At 49.4% G+C, this 10,680-nt stretch overlaps 2 protein-coding genes across 2 annotated transcripts; one reads left to right on the top strand and one right to left on the bottom strand.

The window, feature by feature from the left end:
• Positions 1 to 30: 30 nt before the first annotated feature.
• On the top strand, positions 31 to 4,148 carry DFFB (DNA fragmentation factor subunit beta). The gene is made up of 7 exons (XM_041419755.1): positions 31 to 169; positions 581 to 707; positions 787 to 975; positions 1,693 to 1,772; positions 1,924 to 2,097; positions 2,476 to 2,576; positions 3,050 to 4,148. The coding sequence occupies exons 1-7, from the start codon at positions 56 to 58 to the stop codon at positions 3,264 to 3,266; spliced, it is 1,002 nt and encodes a 333-aa protein (XP_041275689.1). The 5' UTR covers positions 31 to 55; the 3' UTR covers positions 3,267 to 4,148.
• A 750-nt stretch (positions 4,149 to 4,898) lies between these two features.
• On the bottom strand, positions 4,899 to 7,963 carry CUNH1orf174 (chromosome unknown C1orf174 homolog). Its single transcript, XM_041419756.1, has 3 exons — positions 7,794 to 7,963; positions 6,735 to 7,220; positions 4,899 to 5,983 (listed from the first exon to the last, which is right to left on the bottom strand). The coding sequence occupies exons 1-3, from the start codon at positions 7,956 to 7,958 to the stop codon at positions 5,867 to 5,869; spliced, it is 768 nt and encodes a 255-aa protein (XP_041275690.1). The 5' UTR covers positions 7,959 to 7,963; the 3' UTR covers positions 4,899 to 5,866.
• Positions 7,964 to 10,680: the final 2,717 nt, after the last annotated feature.

The following is a 10,680-nucleotide window of genomic DNA, read 5'->3' as shown; positions in this document are numbered from 1 at the left end:
GGGGCGCCTGCGCGGAGCGGCCCCGGCCCCGGGCGGGAGCCGCACCGGCCCGGGCATGGCGGAGCCGCTGCGGCCCTTCCGCCTGCGCGGGTGCGGCAGCCCGCAGAAGTTCGGGGTGGCGGCCGGGAGCCTGCGTGGGTTGCTGAGGAAGGGCTGCCGGCTGCTGCAGGTGCGGGGCGGACCGGACCGGGCTGCGGACGGTGCGGGACGGGCGAGGAGTTGCCGGGTGCCGGAGGGACGGGACGATACCGGGTTGGGATGCTGCTTACGGATGCGGGGCGGATCTGCCGATGCTGGACAGGACCGGGACTAGCGGGTGCCGCAGCTCCGGGCCGGGGCTGGAGCTGCAGCCGCTGAGGTCGGGGCCGCCCGGAGCCGGGATCCCTCCCGGAGCAGGGATCTCACCCGCCCGGAGCAGGGATCTCACCCGCCCGGAGCAGGGGTCCCGCCCGGAGCAGCGATCCCTCCCGGAGCAGGGATCTCACCCGCCCGGAGCAGGGATCTCACCCGCCCGGAGCAGGGGTCTCTCTCGGAGCCGGGGTCTCGCCCGGAGCCGGGGTCTCACCCGCCCGTGGGGCAGCTTCCCTTGGCAGGCAGCCGCCTCTGCCTCTACGAGGACGGCACGGAGCTGACCGAGAGCTACTTCCGAGCGCTGCCGCCGCAGACGGAGCTGGTGCTGCTGGGCCCCGGGGAGAGCTGGCGGGGCTGTGAGTGCGGGGCCGGGCGGGGGGCGCGGGGGCAGCGCCGGCCCCGGGGGCTCAGCCGGTGCCGCCTCACCTGCCCCAGGTGCCAGCGACATCGAGCGGCTCCTGGCCGCGTTCTGCAGCCAGCAGGACGCTCTGGTGGAGGCTGCGCGGAGGCTGCTGACGGACGAGCGGGCTCCCCGCAGGCAGAAGCTGCTGGCGGATCTCATCCACAACCTGAGCGAAAACATCCTGGCCGAGAACAAGGAAGATGATAAGAAATGGTTTGAAGGTGAGTTTGTTGCCGTAGGAAGCTGCTGCGGGACTCTCAGGTCTTGCTCTGCTCTGAAAAGTCACTTCTGTCAGTTTTGTTGCTCTCAAAGCAAAGTTTGGGAGCTCATCTGGCTGGTGGGACTGGGGACTTGGTCAGGGCTTTAATTATCCCTTTCATTAGCACGTGTCTTTAGGTTTCTTTAAAGTACATGCACATTTAGTATCTAAAGCTAAATGTGTTAATAGTTTAGTATTGAAGCTAAAATGTTTGTTTTTTTTTAAATGGTGTTCCCTATTGGTTTAATAAAGATAGCTCTGAAATGCATTTCCCTCATTAATATAAATCTGCATTTATGATGTTTTAATGATTTGCTAATATGGATAAGTGGGACATCTCTGCCAGCTAACTGTGCTTTATATTCTCTTTACCATCTGCAAGTCTCCCTTCCCATTCCCAAGCCATTACTGCAGTTCTTCCCCAGCAATTGTTTTCCTTTCACAATGTCTTGGTGTTCCACATATAGAGTAACAAGAAACATAACAATACCAGCTACTGCTCTCTCAGCAGATGCTCTACAGCATCCTTTTAAGTGTTTAAGAGCAGGGTAGTCCTGAACCAGTAAAATATAAATGGGAAATTAAAAAAACTCTGCAACCTGAGTTAGTGGAAAGCCAGCATGAACTCCCAGCTGGGGAGGAGCTGTGCTGAGGTACAAAATAATCTCATTCCCTCCAGGGCTGGAGTCTCGGTTCAAGAACAAATCCAGCTACCTGCGGCATAGCTGTGAGAGCAGAATGCGGGGCTACATGAGAGAGGTAAAAGTTTCTGTTGAAGAAACTTATGTCAAGCTGTAACAGTAATTCTGTGGCTGCAGGAATATAAAGTATTTCTACAGTTGTGATTGTAGAAAAGAGCTTCAGGCTGCCACAGGAACCGAGGAGTGATTGCTGGGTTTCCCCCCTCTAGGTTAGTGGTTTTATTTCAAACGTTCATCCTGAAGCACAAGATGCCTACAGAGGGATAATCGACCTGATGGCAGATAAACTGAAATCTGTGAAGTATAACGGGTGCTACTTTGACAGAAGGGAGGAGGACGAGGCAGCACGCCTGTGCACCGCAGAGGGGTGGTTCTCCTGTCAGGTACCTGCAGCCTTCCTGAAAAATCATGGAATGGTTTGGGTGGGAAGGGACCTTAAAGGGACACATTCCACTAGCCCAGTTTGCTCCCAGCCCCATCCAGCCCAGCTTTGGACACTTCCAGGGATCCAGGGGCAGCCACAGCTTCTCTGGGCACCCTGTGCCAGGGCCTCCCCACCCTCACAGGGAAGAATTTCTTCTGAATAGCTGACTTAAACTTCCCCTTTCTTCACTTTGATCCCATCCCCCCCTCAGCACCAGAGGAAGGAAACAGCTTCCTGGGTGCAGTGTCAGGCTGGGGGGATGTGGGTGCAGGATCTCTCTGGCTCACTAGCATGTGGCAGGGCCATGCTGGGGTGACAAGTGTGACACCTTTCACAGGGACCTTTTGACAGAGATGACTGCCCGTGTAAGCATTCCATCAACCCCTACAGCAACAGGGAAAGCAGGATCCTCTTCAGCACCTGGAATCTCGACCACGTGTACGTACAAAATGTTAATCCAGACCTACCTGCTTTGTGGCCTTCAGCTTCACCAGAAAGGTTCAGCTTTAGTCCCTTCCCCCCGCTGTGCCGTCAGCTCTGCTGTGAATATGTGCTGAGAAAAGGTGCTGGGATGCTGCAGCTGCTGTGAGAACAAAACCCTGAAGACAGATGAAATGCTGCCTCTCATTAGCTGCTTTGCTTCTGTGCAGATTTTCTGTGCATGGAAGCAAACCCCTCCTCACTGCACTATCCATGTGAATTCTCTCCAGCAAAATCCCCTCTGAACCATTTCAAATGTTGGTGTGAAGTAAACATGATTTGCTAAACTAATTTCCTTGGAGGAAAAAAATCACATGCCTAGTAATGGAGAAAGGATTCCAGTTCTGCCTGGCTCTGAAAGGAAGATGCAGGCTTGATTATTCTGAAAAAACTCCTGATGGCAATATTGTCTTCTCTTTTGTGTCCCCAAGAATTGAGAAGAAACGTGCTGTTGTCCCAGAACTGGCAGAAGCTGTCAAAACACAAGGCGGGAGAGAAGTGAACTGGGAATACTTCTATCAGCTGCTGTTTACCCTGGATAATTTAAAACTCGTACATATTGCTTGCCATAAGAAAACCAATCATAACCTCAGCTGTGACAAAACCAGAATTTACAGAAAAAGGAAGCAAACCCATGAGATTTCCTAGTGCTGTCTCTGTTAGGGACCTGCTGCCTTTTTCAATCATATCAGTCTGTTGTTTTTAAATAACTCCAATTTCTTAAATAAGAACTATTTGAGAATCCCTGGAAGAAGACTGGCTGGGTAACCAAACCAGAGCCTCACAAAGCACACTCCAATATCCCATTTAATTCTCCTCTCCTGCCTTCCCACTCCTTACAAGCTTCCCTCAGATCAAGTGTGATAAAGGTACAAAATGAGCCAGAGGCTGACTCTGATTCTACCCTGTCATCTCTGGCTAGTGTTGGCCCAAAACTCACAGTACACAGAAATGAAACTTGGACAAAACACTTTTTTACAAACTAACCTGCAGGGGCTCACAGACTCCTACTCCTCTGGAGATTAAACCAAAGAAGATTTAGGATCATGTTTTATCTGTGCCTTTTTCAGGCAGCTTCAGGAATGCCAAAGGTGGTTCAGCAGCAGAGCTGTGACCTCACCTGTGCCAAACTCCTGCCCTCATCCACACCTGCCCCTTTGCCATTGCTTCAGATGTGCATCTCCTAGAAAGAAAAGCAAGGCCATGGCTTTTTTTTTTTTTTGCTTTTTCCACCTTTGTTTGCCATCTTCCCTGCTGATTTTCCTCTCCTTTCTAACACTTTCTGCCTCCAGCTTGAGTTTGCTTGACACACCACCAGAAAGGACAGCTATAATGATCATGTTTACAGTAATGTTTACCCACTGCCTTGGAGAATATTGCTTTGGTAAAACACTTCCTACCTCAGGCAACAAATCAGGAATAGTTCAATTTTTTACTTGAATTCTTTTTTTAATACCAGCTGATAGCAACTGAACTTTTGGGATTGTCAATGTAAATCGTGTGAACATTTTAAATAAAAAAATGCCCCCACATCTGTGTGTGTGTGTGAGTACATGAAGGTGCACAAGACATTAATCAGACGTGACAGAGCATGAAGGGAAATGTGTTATGAATTGAGCACCAGCTACTTACTGCTCTGTAAATAATTAGGAAAAGCTCTATTTTCCCTCGTATTGTTGGTCCTGGACCAGCTAGTCCAGATGAAAATGTGTGGAAATGATATTTCTGCCTGAACCCCAAATTACTGGGTCTTGGAAGCTTTGCTTCAGAGAGTATTGATTTACTTTAAACAACAAACTCAGTCCCCTCGCAAACGCTGCAATCTGAAAAGCAAGGAAGTGCATTTTTAACACAGCATTTCTAATTCCACTGCATGTAATTGATCCTTCCTGCACTGTTTGACACTGGGCAGGGCAGCACTGGCAGGATTCTGATGACAAACCCAATGTCACCTGTGTGGCACGTGTCTCCTAAACTGAAAATGCATTTTGCAAGTGAAATGAACGTCTGTGTGTGAAACTGTGTTTGCTAGAAAGAGCCAGCAGCAAACAGCACTGAAGGAATGCTGGGAGGAGCTGCTGCAACACAGAGCTGGGCTGGAACTATGAATATGCAATTAAAAAATCTGGATTTTTCCGTGTTACAGAATTAGAGTGAAAAGGAGCCAAGAAATATCTTTGACAGAAACAATGCATCAGCTGGAGTGGAAATGGGAATGCATTACCATGCCATGCATATGCAATTTGTTTGCCTTACAACTTTTGAATGTTTAACAAGCTCTAGCTGTAGAAATTAATATTTATTTAAACCATCTGCTGATAACATTTTCTCTCTATTTTTAGAAACATAGACGGAGCTGTAACAATAAATATCTAGAAGCTTATTGCATAATCACACTTTCAAAGAAATATTCCACAAACACTGGGTGAATTAACAGTTCCTGGAATCGGCTGAGGTTGCTCCTTTTGTTTTTTAAACATGCAGAGGGGGCTGCCCCACAGCCTCAGCAATCTTCCTCTGTCCATAAAGGGACGGTATTTGTTGTGTATCATCACCAAAGCATTTGTTTCCAAAATCCCTGCTGGAAACCAGTTGGAAATCAACGAAGGACAACACTTAGAGCAGCAGGTGGAGGGAGGAGGCAGCACCACGGGGTGGGTGTTTGGGGAGCTGACGTGCAACGAAAACGTGCTGAACTCGCAGAGATGAGCACACTGAATCCATTCTGACATCCTGCATTTCATTTTGCCAGCAGAACTGCATTTTAGAGGTTTAATTTGGCTTGGGTTAGGTGTAAACAACCCACACAAGGAAGACCTTTGACCTTCTTTGTACCAGGGAGTCAGTTAGCCCCTTTATTACCTGGATGCCACAGACATTGCAGAATTAAAGAACCTTGCTCCAGCATCCTTTTCTTGACTGTTTTGAAAAAAAGGAGTGAAGCCAAATACTTTCTCAAGATAGAGGCTCAAATTTACAAAAAAGCCACAGGAACTTCTATATTCTGTGGGTTTTTTTCCCCCCAAATATCAGTGGTAAAGTGCTCAATTATACTTTATTTCCAATACACTGAAAATTCAGTATTTGCCCCAGATAATCACTGGAATACTATATCTGCCAATTCCAGCAAAACAAACTCTCCCAGTTCTCTCCCTGAGAAAAGACAGACACCTCATGTTACTGACACAGCCATTGCCATGTGGTCACAAAGAGAAAGAAGAAAGGTTTAATTTGTTTACAGTCTGTTGTTAGACATGATCCTCTTCCTCCTCCTCCTCTTCATCATCTTCCTTTGCAATGAAATGCAGCTTCCTGGCTTCTCGCCTGCTCCTCGTCACACTCGGGAGCACAACTGCTGGGAGGTGCTGGAAGGAAAAGATCAAATCAACAAGGGAAGTCTGTGGAGGCAGAACTCCTACCTCCACCAGCTCCCATCCTCCTCATCTGACACAGGAACCACCCCTCAGCTTGGGAGCAGTGGCATGAAGGTAAAGCTGTGGGGTTTGAGGGGAGTCTGCCCAAACCAGATCCATGGGCACTCTCAGGGCTGGCATTCCTTCCACTGGTGTGAGGAGGATTGGCAGAGGGTGAAGGGCTCCCTAAACAAATCCTCACTGCTCCCTAAATACCACAAGAAACACCTAAAAGGGCAGCATCACTTGCCCCATATTTATGCTTGTTAAAGGGATTCAAATGTAAAGCTCTGGCCCTTGGGTCAGGTCAAAAAAACAAAAGACAGAAACCAGTTTCCATTCCTAACAATCCCAATGCAGCAGGGCTGGAACTGGGTGATTTCTAAGATCCCTCCAACCCAAGCTGTTCTATCATTCTGTTAAGAACGAAAGACCAGCAAAAATCTATTCTGCCAACAATATTGTGTCTCCATAACGTCATTATCAGTAAAAATACCTATCTCATGGAATTGGACTAAAAAGTCTAAATAAGAAAGATTTTACACCTGAAATTAATTTAACTGGGCAAGTAATTTCATCTCTGATGGAGACAGTTTTATCTGGGGTACAGGCCCCAACACTACTGGCCAAATTCACCAAGAGTTTTGAGGCAAATTTTAAGCAGACCAGTGCTGGGTCTAAAGCAGGAACAGACTCATCTCACCAGTTCAACATCTCCGAAGAACCGGTGCACTGGCATGGGCTGGTTGCTGTCCTCATCCGAGAGGCCACTGCTGTGCTCCAGCAGCATCGGCCTCCGCGGGTGATCCGCGTCCTCCGAGGTGGCCCCGTCAAAGCTCCCACAGCTGCTCTCCTCTTCACTGAACACGTGGTAGTGGTGCAGATATCCACCCATTTTTAATGGAGCACCGCTGGATTTCACCGTGTGTGGCTCCAGAGGAACACCATGCTCCTTCTCCTGCTTCCCTTCGTCAGTCTCTGGGATGCTTTCATCTTTTTCCTGTTGGATTACACTGCTGTCTCTTGGATCTTCTGAACCTCCATCCCCATCAGATGTTTTAGGTGTTTCCCCCAGTGCAGCAAGGTTTCCACTTTCACACGTGAGTCCCTCTAGCTCTGATTTTAGATTGCTTTCTTCGTATTTCATCCTCTTTGCAGGTCGTCCTTCAGCAGCTTCATGTGATGAACACTGTTAGAAAAAAAAAGACAAGATCGTAAAGTTCACTTGAAATAAAGAAGAAAAAAAAATCACCTCATCTCTTTAGTTACAAAGCTGGCTTTGGAACAGAAGAGCTCCATCACACGAGTGGCATTTTGATCCAAACCTTCTAAGAAAAGTAATTAGTAGAAAGTGCATGTGAAGAGAGGAAAAGAGGAGCAGACAGCTTACATAAACCACAATGTACAGTCCATCACCAGCAAGAGAAAAACACTTTGCTCAGAAAATAAACTAGCACCGCAAGAGGTCAATCACCATGTTCTTATTTTCTTAAGGATGATGCTAATGGGAATTACTGTGCCAGGCCTGTCATCACCCGGCACGGTGAGCGGCTAAATCTGCTCTGTATTTCTGCACCGGCACAAACAACGTCGTGGGAGGAGCGGGAACCCGATAAATTTACTTCAGTTCTCCTGATAATTCCCACATGATGATGCTCAGATTGTAGCTGTTAATAATTACCTGAGATCTCCCCACTCTGTGAGAGCCCAGCCCCGCGGCCTTTCCCTCCCACACCATCCCACCTGGCCCCGTCCCTCCTACCGGGCTCGCCGTCTCGGCTGTTTCCCCCGCGGGCTGTGCGGGGTCGGCTGCCGGGGCCGCCTCCGCGGAGCGCCGAGCCCGGTGCCGTGGCCGTGGCCGGGCCGGGCGAGCGGGGCCGTGGGTGTCCGAGCGCCTCCGGCCCCGCGCCGTGCCGCCCGCCGCCATCTTGGGCCGCGCGCGTGCCCGCGCTCGCCATCTTGTGGAGCTTCGTTCAGGAACCCCGGGGCGGGCAAGGGCTCCGGGCACCGACAAAGGGCTCCGGGTGCCGGGCTCCGGGCACCGACAAAGGGCTCCGGGCAAAGGGCAGCCTCATCCCGCATAGTGAGGGCGGGGAGCCCACAGGCCTCGCACGCGCAAAGGGCAGCCTCATCCCGCATAGTGAGGGCGGGGAGCCCACAGGCCTCGCACACCGGGGCCCCTCACACGCCGGAGCCCCTCACACACCGCAGCCCCTCACATGCCGGAGCCCCTCACACACCGCAGCCCCTCACATGCCCGAGCCCCTCACATGCCGGAGCCCCTCACACGCCGCAGCCCCTAGCTTGGACCACAGACAGCATCACCTTAGCGAAGCTTTGGCAAAGTGAGCCCAAAGCAGCTCATCACAGGTCACACAATGGGGTGGGTTGGAAACGACTTTGAAGATCATCCAGTCTCACCCCCTGCCATGGCAGGGACACCTTCCACTATCCCAGACTGCTCCCAGCCCTGTCCAACCTGGCCTTGGACACTTCCAGGGATCCAGGGGCAGCCACAGCTTCTCTGGGCAACCTGTGCCAGGGCATCCCCACCCTCACAGCAAAGAATTTCTTCCCAATATCCAATCTAAACCTACTCTCTATCAATTTAAACCCATTCCTCCTTGTCTTGTCGCTACATGCTTTGGTAGATAGTCTTGCTTCTTCTTTCCTATAAGTTCCCTTCAAGTATTGGAAGGTTGCAATTACTGTTTCTGAAGGGAACTTACTAACCTCCCTCCCAGCTGCTGCTTAGGGAAAAACCCAGCCCCATCCTGCCTGGGAGCTATGTAGCTTATAAACATTTGAAATCGTTTGCTTCCCATTGTGTCTCACTCTGGAGCAGCGCTCGCTCCCATTCAAGACGTGGTCGAAGAGTTATTATTCAGATGTTCTTCTCTCTGCTTTCCACAGCCCTCAGGGAACAAATTATGTCAGTAACTCAAATCCCTCTTTAACTTCAAGGACTCTGAGGGTAGCAGATGAATTTCTGTATAGTAAAGCACCCAGATTTAAGTACGTAATTATCCTGTCTGATGTTCCCAAGGAGGTGCTGCGGGGAGCGATGGCAGGTACCGGTGCCCTGACGGCCACGTTCCCACAATGGGGCCCATGGGCTTCATCCATCACATTAAACACAGCTCCTTCTCCAGTTAATTCAGTGCTTTGGGGATGCTGTGGGGATTTTTATAATTCTGTCCATCTGAGGGCACAGGAGCTTGTTTCTTTATAGCAGCCTTTAATGTTCCTACTCGTTGCAGAGCTGTCCCACGAGTCTCAGTGGTACCTGTGCTCCTCCATCCAACTTGGCTGATTAAAAGCTTGTCCGTTCAGCCTGGCCTTAAAAAACAGGAGCAACAATTTAAATCGCAGAAATAAGTAGCAAGACTGTACCTATGGGGATATTCAAGAAATACATATTTTCTCAAAAGTATAAAATCCCCCAGTTAAACCATGCAGGTTTGGAGACTCGCCTGCACATTGTTGTGCAATTTCCCTTGGTGCTCAGGGTCCGTCTATGCTTTGTTCTCCGGGTGAGATAATTCATATTCTTCTCCAAAACCTCCTTGACTTGCTCCACTCTCTCAGTGTTGTTGCTTGCAGCCATGGAATACAGATGATTGTTTTTATTAGGCAGTGAAAACTTATACTGTCTTGTAAACAGCTGCAGAATAAAGCTGGCTGAAAAGCAGCATTTCTGCAGCTGGAAAACGTGGTTCTTGTTTTAATTTCTACAACAAACTGAAAATAGTAAGGAAAATTTAATTCCAATAAATACTTTTCACAACACTGTATGTTTCTGGGGTTTTATGCCGCTTTGGAAAGCTGATGTGACTGAGCACTGAGAAGGGGGTGGCAAAGCCCTGAGCTATCCTGTGGCCTTTGGTGACCTGGCATAGGGTGAGATACACAATTGCAAGCACATGAGGCTCTGTGGGGTGGCCTTGGACACAGGGCGAAAGGGGCACAGTAGCTTAGATGGAGCTGGGATGGCAGGGCTGCATCCAGAGCTCTCATGTCACACTCCCCCTATTCCCTTCTTTAACCACGTTATTTTGAGGGCAGGTAGCGACAATTTCACAGCTTCAGCTGTTGCTGCATATTTTGAAATATGGCCGAGATAAAAACTGTCACATAGCGCAGGAAGCACCCAGGAGAGACTGTGGATCCCTCTGAGATCCATCCCTATCTCAGCAGCAGTGACTCCCAAGTGATTTGAAAGGCAACAGGGGGACTGCCAACAGCCCTCTGAGAGAATCAGAGCAGCACGAGCTATTTACATTAAACCCACATTTCCACATAAAAGGGGGCTTATTCTCAATATTAAAAAAAAACCGGGTTATTTTAGAATCTGTTTTCTAAGCAGGCAGGGAAGAAAAAATGAAAAGAGGGTTTTGTGAGCTCCATCATTCCTGTGAAAACTGGCGGCTCTGCAGCAGCAGCTGATGAGCTTATGGAGCAGGAAGGGAGAGCCGGGCTGTGAAACTTGATGTGCAAATGAGCTTCTTGCAGCACTTGTCTCTGCGCCTGTCACTTGCACCAGTGTCCCTGTCTGTTATAATCCTCCCAGTTCATTTGGCTAAACATGACTGACATGCCAGGGACAGCAGCCAAAAAAAATGTTGCCTGTAAACATGCTGGCTGTTAAC

The sequence above is a fragment of the Onychostruthus taczanowskii genome, unplaced genomic scaffold (assembly GCF_017590055.1).
Source record: "Onychostruthus taczanowskii isolate IOZ18803 unplaced genomic scaffold, ASM1759005v1 scaffold61, whole genome shotgun sequence".
Lineage (NCBI taxonomy): Eukaryota > Metazoa > Chordata > Aves > Passeriformes > Passeridae > Onychostruthus > Onychostruthus taczanowskii.
This window is presented reverse-complemented; position numbering and strand designations above follow the sequence as displayed.

Coding starts and splice junctions, on each gene's coding strand:
- DFFB (XM_041419755.1), top strand. CDS start 56: ATGGCGGAGCCGCTGCGGCCCTTCCGCCTGCGCGGGTGCGGCAGCCCG. Junction 976..1,692: donor TGATAAGAAATGGTTTGAAG/GTGAGTTTGTTG, acceptor CATTCCCTCCAG/GGCTGGAGTCTCGGTTCAAG. Junction 1,773..1,923: donor TGCGGGGCTACATGAGAGAG/GTAAAAGTTTCT, acceptor TCCCCCCTCTAG/GTTAGTGGTTTTATTTCAAA.
- CUNH1orf174 (XM_041419756.1), bottom strand. CDS start 7,958: ATGGCGGCGGGCGGCACGGCGCGGGGCCGGAGGCGCTCGGACACCCAC. Junction 7,221..7,793: donor CAGCCGAGACGGCGAGCCCG/GTAGGAGGGACG, acceptor TTTTTCTAACAG/TGTTCATCACATGAAGCTGC. Junction 5,984..6,734: donor TCTTCGGAGATGTTGAACTG/GTGAGATGAGTC, acceptor TTTTCCTTCCAG/CACCTCCCAGCAGTTGTGCT.